Below are 12,526 nucleotides of genomic sequence, written 5' to 3' on the forward strand. Positions count from 1 at the left end.
GTGGGGGGGAAGTGGCTGCTGGGTACAACCAGGCCCAAACCAGACCCACAGACATTTCACAATGGACTGCCCAGTGATGCCACCTGGGCCGGAGTGCCTGGCTGTGCCCATGCTGTTCAGCAGTGTCCAGAGGTGCACAGTGATTCCAGCTATAGCCAGCAGTGGCCAGTGGTCATCACACGGTGATGCCCGGCTTTACCCAGCGGTGCTGGGTGGCACCAGCTGGTGTTCCCCACCGGCCGGAGGTAGTGGCCGGTGGTACCCAGCCATACCGGCTATACCCAGCAGTGCCCGACACCCAGCTGTAACCGGTGGTGCCCGGCAGTGCCCGCCGGCTGCCCCGCTGGGGTGCGGGGGCTCCATCGGTGCCCCCCGCACGGTCCCGGGCCCGGTCCCGGTCCCGGGCCGCTCCCACGTGCGCGGGCGGGGCCGGGGCGGGACCGGCCGCCCCCGGGGCGCTGATTGGGCGCCGCCGGGCCCCGCCCCGCTCACGTGAGCGCCGCAGGTCATATGGGCGCGTGTCATGTGCCCGCCGTGACCGCCGCCTGCGAGCGCCGCGCCGGGAGCGGCCGCGGTCAGCGGGACCGGGGGGCACCGGGACGGGACCGGGGGGATGGGCTGGAGGGACCGGGAGCCGCGCCAGGGGAGCCGATTGTGCCGGGCTGGGAGCAGCCCCGAGTGGGGGGCCGGGCCGGGGCAGCCGGGCCGGGGCGCTCGCGGAGCGCTGCCGCGGCCGTTCCTGGCCGGCGGCGCCCTGACCGTCCCTTCCGCCCGCCGCAGATGGGGCCAGTGTTGCTGTCGTCGCTGTTGCTGCTGGGGTTGTGCCGGGCCGCCCCCCCGGACCATGAGGTGACGTACCTGCCCGGGCTGTCAAAGCAGCCCTCCTTCCGCCACTTCTCGGGCTACCTCTGCGCCGGGCCGGGCAAATACCTGCACTACTGGTACGTGGGACTGCGCCTGGCGATGGGGGGGCACCGGCTGGCAGCGGGCACTCACAGCTGTACGTCCGCAGGTTCGTGGAGGCCCAGAGCAATCCCCAGAGCAGCCCCCTGGTGCTGTGGCTGAACGGGGGCCCTGGCTGCAGCTCCATGGAGGGCTTCCTGAAGGAGCATGGCCCCTTCCTGGTTAGTAGTCACTGCTATCCCGTGGCTCAAGGACTTAGGGGATGACCGGCTGCGTGGCACGAGCCATCCCGCTGTGTCCTGCCCTGCTTTGCCCAAAGTCACCACCTTCTTCCTCAGATCCAGCCCGATGGGGTCACACTGAAGTACAATGAGTACGCATGGAACAAGGTACAGGCACTGCTTCCCTTCGTGGCTTCAAGATGGGGTGGCCCTGAGCGAGTTCCTCCTGCCCTCTCCGTGGAGCCGACCCTTCCGCCGCTCCCCTCCCACCCAACACACCCTCCTCTCGAGTCTGCTGTTGAGCAGCACAGGAATGTGGCCACCCCAGCACAGCTCTAGGGCGGGCCATACTCCTGTGGGTGCTACCATGGGTGGGGCCAGCAGCCCTTGGCCCCACTGAGCCAGATGGTCTCCCCTGATTGCTGGCTCCTCTGCTGTCCTCGCAGATTGCCAACATCCTCTATGTGGAGTCTCCTGCTGGTGTCGGCTTCTCATATTCTGATGACAAGAAGTATGCCACAAATGACACAGAGGCGAGTGACTGGGGTGTAGGGAGAGCCCTGCTCCCCTGCCTGCCCTCTCCTGGGCATAGAGTACAGCCTCACCACGCGACCATGCCACCTTCTCCCTGCAGGTTGCTCACAACAACTACCTGGCACTGAAGGACTTCCTCCGGCTCTTCCCCGAGTACTCCAAGAATGATCTGTTCCTCACAGGGGAGAGCTATGGAGGGGTCTACATTCCCACACTGGCAGAGTGGGTGATGCAGGACCCCAGCCTCAACCTGAAGGTGGGCAGCTTGGCTCTGCCTAGCTGGGGAGCAGAGGGCTTGGCACAGCCAGGGTGGGACCAGCCAGGATGTAGGGCACGCCTGGCCCTGCAGCCTTTCATCTCTTCCTGGGGTTCTGGCAGCAACTGCTGGTGGACGTGTCTGTCCCTGCTGCCGGGGCAGCGTCCTCAGGCACCCCCAACCCTCCCTGTTCCCTCTGCAGAGTAAACAGTTCCACATCTGCTTCCTGCCTGTGGCTGCTGTGCTGTGACCGCCCCGCGGGGAGCTGGAACACAACAGGGTTGTTTTCTTCTTGCCTCGCAGGGAATCGCTGTGGGAAACGGCCTCTCATCTTATGAGATCAATGACAACTCCCTGGTTTACTTTGCCTATTACCACGGGCTGCTGGGGACTGAGTAAGAGCAGAGGGAATGTTGGTTGTGCCATCCCTGTGCAAGCAGGATGGGTGCACAGCTGAGGCTGGGGCTGTCTGGGTGGGTGGTACTGAGACAAGGGCAGCACCTAGCCTGCCCTGGGCCAGCAGCTGGGCTGTGGCTCCTTGTCCCAGGCAGCTCCCATGGGTGCATTTGTTTGTGGGGTAAAGAGGGCACGGGACTAAGCTGTGTGCTTTGTGGCCACTGGGCAGAGAGCTGCAGAGCAGCTGTCAGGTCAGTGTTGCCACCTGGCCCAAGTAGTCCTGGTCTCTGCCTGCAGGCTGTGGAAAGACCTTCAGGAGTTCTGCTGCTCCCAGGGGAAATGCAACTTCCATGACAACTCCAACCTGAACTGCACACTCAAGGTGAGGGAACCAGAGCCTATACATGTGCTGAACAACATGTGCCTGGCTCTCAGTGGGGCCACAGTTCCACAAGGATCCTGCTAAGTCACAAACCCTTCTTACGGCTCCTTGCAGATGGGGGAGATGATTCAGATTGTAGAAGAGTCTGGCCTCAATATTTACAACCTCTATGCCCCATGCGATGGCGGTGTCCCAGGGAGCATGAGGTAAGAGTGGCCCCAGGGAAGACGGTTCTATAGGCACCAGCTCGCTTTGGTTGCACTGGCACAGAGGGACATGGTGGGCTGGGCAGAGTGCCCCTCTGGGACAAATGCATGGTGTGTGGCTGCTGCTGAGGACTGCCCCCAGGAGAGCCCTTAGCCTTTGTTCTCCAGGGTTTTCAGTCTGTCCTCATACTCACTCTGGCTACAGGTACGAGGGTGATTATCTCATCACACATGACCTGGGAAACTCCTTCATCCGGATGCCCCTGAGGTTCTCCTGGCGGCAGGTGAGCAGCGGTGCTCGTGCTGCTGGGCTGTGAGCAGCCTCTGTTCAGCCGGTTGTGCTGTTGTGGGCAAGAGGGGCAGAAAGCAGCTGTTCCATGGGGCAGGTGCTGCTGTGACAGTGACTCTCACAACTCTCCCAGAACTTGTTCCGGATGCCAGTAGCCCGAAAGAAGGTCCGGATGGACCCACCCTGTACCAACTCCACAGCCCCTAGCATGTATCTGAACTCCCCCGAGGTGCGGAAGGCTCTGCACATCTCCCCTGAGGCCCCAGAGTGGCAGGTGTGCAGGTGAGCAAGCTGTGGACAGGGAGGGACGACTCTGAGAATGAGCAGACATGATGCCAATGTTTCCTTCACAGCTTTGACGTGAACCGCAGCTACAAGCGCCTGTACATGCAGATGAATGAGCAGTACCTCAAGCTGCTTGGAACCACGGTGTGTGCAGGGGAGCCCACAGACTGGGAGTGTTTCTGCCAGCTCATCCTACCTGGCTGGGGCTGCTGCCCTGCCAACAGCTCACCCTCTTGTCTGCTACACAGAAATACCGGATCCTGGTGTACAATGGGGACGTAGACATGGCTTGCAACTTTCTTGGGGATGAGTGGTTTGTGGATTCCCTGTGCCAGAAGGTAAATGGGCAGGGCCCAGGCCATGCCAGTCACTGGCTCTGGGCTATTTGCTGTACCTGGATGTGGCAGGAGCATGGCCAGGGCCAGCCACAGGTGCTGAAGACTCTGCTGCTACTCCCAGGTGCAGGTGGCTCGTCGGCCCTGGCTCTACACTGAAAACGGTGAGAACCAGATCGGTGGCTTTGTGAAGGAATTCACCAACATTGCTTTCCTCACTGTCAAGGTAGGGCTGGGGGCCAGGGATGGGGCTGTGGCTGGGTGTGCTGGACACCAAGGCTCCAGTCAGGGTAGGGTGGTGTCAGCTGGGCTGTGGCAGCACCCCAGCCACACTGACAACCACTGCCCCTTTCCTACAGGGAGCTGGCCACATGGTGCCCACTGACCGGCCGCTTGCTGCCTTCACCATGTTCTGCCGCTTCATTAAGAACCAGCCTTACTAAGAGCTGCAGAGATAGTGCCTGGTGCTCCAGCTGCTCTCACCACCCCACCTGCCCTCGTCGCTGGCACCTTGCAGAGCCTGTCCTCATTGCTGCTCGGCTACACCATGGATGTGTCATGCCTGCAGCCTTCCCCCCTGGCTGGACAGGGCTGCCTGCTATGGGTGGGGGGCATGGGCTCAAGGACTCTTGTCCTTGCAGGAGAGGCATTGTGCACCTGCTGCAGCCACTTCCCCCCTTGTGGCTTCCTGTCTTGCCTCCTCCCTGTCTGCAGCAGCAGCTGCTTCCCTCCCAGGCAGAGAGCAGTCCCCAGCACTTCCTCTCAGACCCACATGCACACGGCCTGGGCAGGCCGAGGAGCGGCAGCAGGGGGCACCTGGGTCCTGTTCACCTCTACCTTGGCTCCCACCACCTCTGCTCCCACTGAAGGAGACTTACCACCACTACCACAACAATCCCACTGCTAGGGCACGCAGTGCTTCAGGAACTTGCAATAAACTCTGACCAAGGTGGTTCTGCTCCTTCTCGCACCTTTGTGCCAGCTCCTGCTTCGCTTTCCTCTGCTCTCTGAGGAGCACCGGTGAGTGCCAATGCTCTGTGCCAGGGAGCCCTGGGCTGTGAGCTATGCCCTGTCTGCAGGGGTCCCTTCCTCCTGGAAACAAAGGACCCACCTAAGTGGTAGCAGCACAGTCACTCTGAGCCCTCTGGCATTGCACTAAGCTGTGTCTGCTCCCAAGGACCTAAGCTGGGCAGCATTAGCTGCCTCCTTTCCATCTCCTCACCATGTACCCCAGCATGGACAATGTCCTCCAAGCAACAAGGCTATGTGGTTGGAGTCAGGTGGTTTATTAGTGTAATGAGCAGGGGTGCAGCAGGGGTTCCCAGAGCACCCTCTCCACCTTGCTGCGCCCCACCAGGGCCTGGAAGCCCTGACAATGTGCTGGTGGTACCAGGGAAGCTGCTTCCTACCTACAGTCTATGGGTCCAGCCCAGGATCTGCCCTTGGTCCAGGGAGGAGGGCTAGAGTGAGCTGGGGTCCAGGCTGGGCTCTGTGGGCTGGGAGCTGGAGTAGGCAGAAGCAGTTGGCACTGGGCGGTATTTCTCAATCACCTCCCGAAGCCCCTTGGAGAAGTGGAGATCAGCTCCCACTGTGAGGAATCCCTGCAGAGGGAAGAGGGTCAGTGCAAGGCTGGAGATGACAATTCCCTTCCCAGCAGGACATGGAGGCACAGGCTGTCCCATCCCACCACATACCGCATGATTGGTGACCACCTCCCTGGTGAAGTCCATGCCTTCAGGCAGTGGGATCTGCACCCCCTTCTTTGTCCTCTCTGCAGAGAGGGAGATGGGATGAGGCTGAGCCCCTGCTTACGCTACCAGTTGAGTGGGAGCAATGATGCCTACCGTTAATGATGGGCATGATGGTCAGTTGCAGCAGGGTCTTCAGTGGGGCCTGCAGTGAGAACAGCTGCAGGAAAAGAGCTCGGGTCAGTGTAGTGGCAGAGCTACCAGCCAGGTTAAGGAGGGCTGTAGGTGGGGATCCTGCATGGACAGCCTCTCCCCAGCCCACCCTACGCTGTGGCTGGGTGTAAGGGTTCCCAGGCCATCACCATGCTCTCACCGCAAGTGACTCCAGCGCTGACTGCTTGGAATAGATGCGAAACCTGGACAGAAGGAAGCAGCTGTGAGCAGGGTCTGGAGGGGACTCTCCCCATGCCCCTGTGGGACCCCAGCCATACCGTCTTAGGTCCAGCTGCACACGCAATGCCTTCCCTTGTAGAAATACCTTGGCACTCAGCTTGGTTTCCTGGGGAGGGAGAGAGCTGACTCACAGCAGGCAGAGGACAAACAGGCCAGCTCATCCCACAGGTCCAGTGTCCCTCTGCTTGGTGACATCTACCTTACAACACAGGATGGGGGACACTGCTCCCATATACACTGGGGTGACTGCACAAGGAACCCCAGCTCCCTCCTTACCATGGCCATGCTGGAGAGCTGGACAGGAGGACGGTCCGGGGGCACCAGTGAGATGTTCAGGAAAGCAGAGACAGAGACTGAGGTCCCTGAGGGTTTGATGATGCAGCGGGGAGGAGCAGAGACCTGCAGCACGAGCCGCAGCGGAGCATCCACAGAAGGGCTCTGGGGAAGGCAGATGAGCTGGAAGCTGGGAGCAAGGCAGGGCTGTGCTCTGCCTTGCCTTCCACCCTGTCCAGGGGCTCCTTACCAGCATGAAGATTGTTCCAAAGAATGTGGCTCTCAGCAAAACCTCCAGGTCCTTGGGCACCTGTGGGGAGCACAAACCATTGGAGGAGAAGCAAGCTGCTCCTGCAGGTCCCAGCAAAGCTGCTCCCTGGATGGCACTCCTTTGCTCTGTGACACAGCCCACCCCTCTGAGTGTCAGGTGCTCCTTACCTTCTCCCCCTGGAGCTCTATGGTCAGCACTCCTGCCTGGAAGTACGAGTGCATGGCTGAGTCGAAGAAATATTCAGAGAAGGCAACATAAACCATGCGTTCAGTCTCCTTAATCACCGGCTCCACCGCGTGGTTCTCCAGCTCCTGGTCCTCTCTCACCCGAGGGAAGAACATGCCCTAGACCAAGAGCAGGAGAGGTTCCCACAGCCACAGGGCAGCCCACCTCACCTGCTCCATAAAGCCAAACCTGCCTGCTGGCACAGCCTTTCCCACAGGGATGGGGAAGGACCAGCAAGGCAGGACCCAGTGTTCACCTTGAAGTCGAGGTCAAGGGTGTCAGTGGAGATGGATGGATCCCGTAGGAGGGAGTAGTCAATCCCAACGTGCTCATCCACATAGTTCCTCACTGCCAGGGAAGATATGCTGGTGTGACTTAGCCTGGAGCTGCCTAGCAGCCTGATGCCCAGCCCTGTCTGCCCCACAGTGAATGGGACCCAGTCCCTTTCCCAGGGCAACACACACCTGGCACTGTGTCCAGCAAAGAGTTCAGCAGCACCATGCTGGCATGCTCCAGGGATGGGCAGATCTGCAAGGCAAGGAGCCAGGCTGATGGGAATCACTCCTGGGACTTGATGAGGAGCTGCAGAGGCAGGACAAGGCCCAGCAGACAGGCAGGATAAAACTCTGCCCTCTCCCACACACAAAGGGCAGAGCCCTAACAGCCCACAGCCCCTCTCCTCTACATTCAGCTGTACCTGCTGGCTGAGGAGGAAGCGCATCCCTGTGACGATGAAGGTGCTCAAGAACTCATAGACCTTCCTGGAGGACACAAGAGTTGTTCGGCACTGCCTGTTCTCCCTGTGGCTCTGTGCCTATTTCAGCTCACAGCTGGGCTGAGGAAGCACTGAGGGTGTGGGAAGGGGGTCAAGGAGACAGGCAGAGGGGTCAGATGTACCTGAGAGTGCCAGAAAAGCCAGCATGCATTCTGGCTATGGAGGCATTGCAGGTCATATTGGAGATCTTGAGGCGCCCAGCCTCATCCTTGGCCAACTGCAGCACTGTGTAGATGTGGACACCATCCGCAGACGCATTGATGGACCCAATGTCGTAGCTGGAAATCAGTAAAGCAGATGAGAGGAGCACACAGCTCCTGCCAGCTGCAGGACAGCAAGGCATCTGTGGCACCCAACACAGCTGTGGGGTGGGCTAGCACCCAGAGCAGCAGGAAGGGAGGCAGCTCACAAGAACCAGTAGAGCAGCTGCCTGCGGAAGCGTAGGCTGATGGAAGCATTGTTGATGTTGAAGACAAGGTGCTGCTGGGGCTGAAAGTTCAGGTCCGCAAAGGCCAGCTGCAGGTCTGTCACCTTGACTCTGCAGGGAGGAAACAGGGTGGTTAGATGGACAGATGGACTTGAGAAGCTGCGGGCAGCAGGCAGCACTCACTGGCTGATGTTGTACTGGAACTGTCCCTCATTTCCATGCAGGTCTGACACTGTGATGTTCTGCAGCTCCTGTTCCACAAAGCGCAGCCCCTCCTGCTTCACTGCAGGGAAGAACGAGGCTGGGCTGGGACGTGCCCTGCCGGCAGCATGGCCCCTGACAGCCCCCACTCCTCTCTGGCTGCCCCATGGTGGAGCAGTGCAGGCAGAACCCTGCACAAGCACAGACCCCAGGAGGGTGCCTAACGTCCCTCTTTCCCAGGCTGAGAGATCCTGGCTGGCCCCTTACCCAGGTCCAGTCCCTTGGAAGTAATCCGGATCTTACAGCCCGGAGAGCTGTGCAAGGCTATGACCAACGAGGGCAGCAGGAGGAGAAGGAGGCAGCTGCCGGCAGCCATCTCGTACCTGGAGGCAGAGAGCAGCGGGTACTTACAGACTGGCCTGAGGACATGCACGGGTATCAGCACGGACAGGCCTGGGGGACCCACTGGAAGGGAAGCAGCTACTACCCAGCCTGCCTGCGGCAGGGGATAGCTCCAAGGAACACCCCACCGCTCCACTGTTCTCCCTGAAACCCCCCAGTGCTGCCCAGGTCGCCTTTGCCCGAAACCTCTGGACCAGCAGCCCATGAGGGGCACGGTCCCCACCGCAGGTTTCTATGCACTAGCCCCAGCACTGGTCCTGTGGAGCCCGAGGGTCCCACATCTGTGAACACGCACTGCAGCGCTCCCCCCGCCCTGAACACAGCCCACTCCCCAAACCGCAGGGACAGGCGCCAGCCCCATGTGTGCTGCTGCAGCGGGGAGCCCCAGCACTTCGCAGAGGAGCGAAACCTCGCCCGTGGGGCCGTCCCACAACCCTCACAGCACCCCCCGAGATGTGCCGCCAGCCCCCAGGCTGGTTTGAGATGGGAGCTGGAACCTGTCCATCCCGCAGCAACAGGCGGAGCTCCATGCGAGGCTGTGGGATGGGACGGGGCCCCCCAATAGCTTCCCCCATTTCTCTGAAGGGAGAGGATGTGGGACCCCCTCCCCGGGGCCCGGAGCCACCGTGGTGCCCAGAGGCTGGGGGGTTCCCCTACACAATGCCGGCTCGGCTCGGCTACTTACAGCGAGGCTTGTCCTCGGCTCCCGGCGTGGGGAAAGCTGAATCACGTGAAGGCAGGAGGAAGGGAGAACACAAGATCCAAGACTTTCTTTTGAGCTGGCTGAGGTTTCCCTGCCTTTATATAGCCCCCAGCTGCCACTCCTTGCGGGCTCACAGCTGGGAGGAGACAGCGGGACGGACGGACGGACGGGGAGGATGCAGGTCTGTGTCCCGCCGAGCCCGGCTGGCTGCCAGCACCGGCACAGACAGCGGCTCTCCTGGCCACCCCAGCTCCAGGATGGACACGAAGCCCTCCTTCCCCCGAAAACACCGCTCCCCGCGTCCTGCACACGCAGCCACGGCCGTGGATCTCTCCGGCACCGCCGTGCGAGGGGCACATGTGCAAACGGCGTCCGGGAGGGCCTGGGGTGCGGGGGACCCCCAATCTGCGTTATGAAGCTTCTGCCAGTGCTGGGCTATCCCAGCTTCAGTGCAAACCCCGCAGCCCCAGGCCGGGGGTGCTGCTTAGGGCTGGTTTATGCCCATCTGTAACGTGAACCTGAGCAGAGAAGCTGCCGAGGTTGTGGACCCTCAGGACTGCCTCCACAGGCTCTGCCCCGACCCCAAGGCAGGCAGCAGTGGTTCTGCAGGACGGGCCTTTGGATGGCCTTGCCCCGTGTGTTAGCGGCACCTTGGCTGCCAGGGTCACAGCACTGAGATGGGCACTGCCGGACCCATGCCACCGTCCTGCTCCCGTCACGGGAAAGATGGGCAGCTCCTCAGCCCGGGGCTCCTTCCCGAAAATCCTTCCTGGCCGAGCCATGCCGAGAGTCTGCCCCTGCCCTCACCACCCCCTCGGCCACTTGAGCTGCCTCGCTCCAAGGCTGGAGTTTCACTGTCCCTTCGCAGAGTCCCCTCTGCCCCCAGGGGTCGGTCTGAGCCGGCCCCTTGTGCCCCGGGCGGTTATCGGTGCTCTGGGCAGCAGAGCCGGGCTGCTGGAAGCCCAAAACGGGAGACTCAGTGCTTACACAGCACTTATCCCTCCAGAACTGCTGCGCCAGCGTTAACTCATTAAACTGACCCGGTGATCCCGGAGCAGAGGGCAGGACGCCGGGCGATGGGAAACCCCTTGTAAAGCTGGGCAGCGGGGATATCCCAGAAGAAGAGGGCAGGAGAGGCCCCGCGGTTTCCCCAGCCCATCTTCACCAGGGGACGTGGGCAAGCACCAGCCATCGGCTGCCCGGGGAGGTGGGGCCGAGGCAGGACGGGTGCTCTGCTAGATGGATGCGACAGAACACGAAGGCTGCGAGGGGGTCCTGTGGCCCACAGGGACCCCCAGTAACAGCCGTGTTCTCCTTCCACGTCCAGCAGCAGCAGCCACGGGCCGCGGGAGCGACCCCAGCGATCACCCGGCTGTGCCCTGCGCTGCACCGCGTCCCTCACTGCCTGGCGCCGGGATCCGCGGGCCAGGGAATGGCCACGCTAATTGTGTGGGGACGGACGTATCAGCGGTGCGCCCGAGGGACCGCCACGACAGGCAGTGGCTGCCAGGCCCGGCCCGGGCTGGAGCGCAGCAGGAACAACCGCTGTGCCCAGCGGGCGGCGGAAGCCCCGCGCCCGCACATCAATGCAGCCCCCCCGCCCCGGCCGCCGCCCCACCCCGGCGCCGCCGCTCTTCAAAGCCCCTTTGGTTGCGACCGCTGCGGCCGCACCCTGCCAGTGCCGGGAACCGCCCGCGGCGAGTGAGAGGGCGGGCCCGGTCCGCACTAAGCGGCTCCGGGACAGCGCGGGCGGGACCGCGACCGCGCCGCACCCACCGCGGGGCGGTGCCCGCCACAAAGATGGCTCCGGGCGGGCGGGGTGACCGCGCAGCCTTTGCGCACGCGCCATGTAATTCCCCCAAGCGCGGGCTCTGCTTCGCGCATGCGCTCCACACCCGCGGCCCCGGCGCAAGATGGCGGCGGCGGGGCGGGCAAGGCGGAGGTGGGGCGGCGGCGGTGGCGGACGCAGCGGTGCCCGGTGCCTGCAGCCCCTGGCCTCACGCCCAGGTAAGCGGCGCAACCGCGTGGCCGCGGCCCGCCGTGCAGGAGGAGGCGGCGGGGGCGGGCAGCGGCGGCGGAGAGGAGGCGGCGCAGGCCCGCGGCCGCCATCTTAGAGCGCGGCCGCCACTGCCGCCGCGCTCCCGCCGCCGCGCCCCCGCCGCGCCTGCGCGTCCCGCGGCCCCTCCCCGCGGCGCCGTAACGGGCTCCTGTCTCCGCAGCCGCCCCCGCGGGCCAGGCGCGGGACGCCCCGCTATGAGGATGCGGCCCCGGCGCGCCAGCGGCGAGCACGGAGCGACGGCCACGCGTCCTGCCAGGCAGCCCGCCACCGTAAGTACCCGCCCGGCCGGCCGCCGCCCCGCTTAGGCCGCGCCCCCGGACCGCTCCCGGCCAGACTGCAGAGTTGTCGCCGTCGCCGCCTCCTCTCCGCACTCGCTGGGCGCTCGTGGCCGCCCGCCGGCCCCGGCCCGTCGCGCCGAGGAGCTCCGTGCCGTCTTCGCCGCCGGCAGGGCAGCCCCAGGAGGTTCCCGTCCGCTTCCCCGCGCAGACACGGTGCCCCGGTCCCCAGTGCCCGTGCTGCCCCGGGAGCGCTGCGCTGCTCAGCTCCGGGCCTGCCGGCGGGCGCTCGGGGAAGGAATGGGTACCGATGGGGAGGCGGTGACCTGGCTCTCAGCCTTCTGGAGCAGCCGTGGTTCTGGGATGGGGGAGAGTCGCGGAGTTGTCCCGGGGGGCTGTCGCTGATCTCCTTTGTCTGCATTTGCTGTTGTCTTGTACAAAATTCTACCTCGGTGAAATGGAAACAAATACCGGTCCTGTTTGCTGTACTTCTTTATTTTGTGTCTCCTTACCACTCGCTGTGGTCTCTGGTTGTGCTGCTGCTCTAGGTTGTAAGCTCTCTGGGCAGGGACAGCGTTGTACCGTGTTTGTGAAGCACTGTATGCATTGCCATGGTGTATAAAAACATACCGTAATCACCATAAAATGCTTCCTCTGGATCCCTGTCACTGTCTAAGTCCCAGTGTAGTTACATAAAAGTAGAGTGGCTTCTGCCAGGATTCCTGTTAGTTTGGCTGTTTCCTTTTCCCAGACCTTAAGGGTACTTGGATTTAGTACTTGTTAACACTGATCAAGTGATAAAGCTTCTTGGCTACTTCTACCATTCCAGTTTATCCATAAATGGGAGAAGGCAGAGCCAGTGACCCTATTTGACAGCTCTTTTGAGCAATGGGTGGTGAAAAACACTGGCAGGTCACTGGAGCTGGCATGTGCCATCCAAGCTGGCCAGGGCTCTGTGCCCAGCGCT

General features: G+C 62.6%; 2 protein-coding genes across 2 annotated transcripts; one reads left to right on the top strand and one right to left on the bottom strand.

Annotated features, from left to right (window-relative positions):
• The first annotated feature begins 402 nt into the window (after window positions 1–402).
• On the top strand, window positions 403–4,759 carry CTSA (cathepsin A). Its single transcript, XM_086852921.1, has 15 exons — window positions 403–574; window positions 781–941; window positions 1,013–1,124; window positions 1,242–1,292; window positions 1,571–1,657; window positions 1,759–1,914; window positions 2,218–2,309; window positions 2,608–2,692; window positions 2,807–2,898; window positions 3,104–3,182; window positions 3,321–3,469; window positions 3,541–3,616; window positions 3,721–3,810; window positions 3,932–4,033; window positions 4,167–4,759. The coding sequence occupies exons 2-15, from the start codon at window positions 781–783 to the stop codon at window positions 4,248–4,250; spliced, it is 1,416 nt and encodes a 471-aa protein (XP_086709047.1). The 5' UTR covers window positions 403–574; the 3' UTR covers window positions 4,251–4,759.
• Window positions 4,760–5,072: 313 nt separating this feature from the next.
• Window positions 5,073–11,101, bottom strand: PLTP (phospholipid transfer protein). Its single transcript, XM_023939789.2, has 16 exons — window positions 9,208–11,101; window positions 8,388–8,503; window positions 8,103–8,202; window positions 7,902–8,030; window positions 7,615–7,770; window positions 7,415–7,478; window positions 7,182–7,245; window positions 6,974–7,065; window positions 6,660–6,836; window positions 6,472–6,531; window positions 6,225–6,386; window positions 5,987–6,054; window positions 5,869–5,911; window positions 5,652–5,715; window positions 5,502–5,578; window positions 5,073–5,408 (listed from the first exon to the last, which is right to left on the bottom strand). The coding sequence occupies exons 2-16, from the start codon at window positions 8,494–8,496 to the stop codon at window positions 5,268–5,270; spliced, it is 1,506 nt and encodes a 501-aa protein (XP_023795557.2). The 5' UTR covers window positions 8,497–8,503; window positions 9,208–11,101; the 3' UTR covers window positions 5,073–5,267.
• Window positions 11,102–12,526: the final 1,425 nt, after the last annotated feature.

This window comes from Cyanistes caeruleus, chromosome 16, assembly GCF_971803275.1.
Source record: "Cyanistes caeruleus chromosome 16, bCyaCae1.hap1.1, whole genome shotgun sequence".
Lineage (NCBI taxonomy): Eukaryota > Metazoa > Chordata > Aves > Passeriformes > Paridae > Cyanistes > Cyanistes caeruleus.

Excerpts from the sequence above, each read along its gene's own strand:
- CTSA (XM_086852921.1), top strand. The coding sequence starts at position 781 with ATGGGGCCAGTGTTGCTGTCGTCGCTGTTGCTGCTGGGGTTGTGCCGG. Across the intron at positions 2,899-3,103 it reads GGTGTCCCAGGGAGCATGAG|GTACGAGGGTGATTATCTCA; the intron begins GTAAGAGTGGCC and ends CTCTGGCTACAG. Across the intron at positions 3,183-3,320 it reads TGAGGTTCTCCTGGCGGCAG|AACTTGTTCCGGATGCCAGT; the intron begins GTGAGCAGCGGT and ends CAACTCTCCCAG.
- PLTP (XM_023939789.2), bottom strand. The coding sequence starts at position 8,496 with ATGGCTGCCGGCAGCTGCCTCCTTCTCCTCCTGCTGCCCTCGTTGGTC. Across the intron at positions 7,771-7,901 it reads CAGCTGCTCTACTGGTTCTT|CTACGACATTGGGTCCATCA; the intron begins GTGAGCTGCCTC and ends ACTGATTTCCAG. Across the intron at positions 6,387-6,471 it reads TTGGAACAATCTTCATGCTG|AGCCCTTCTGTGGATGCTCC; the intron begins GTAAGGAGCCCC and ends TGCCTTCCCCAG.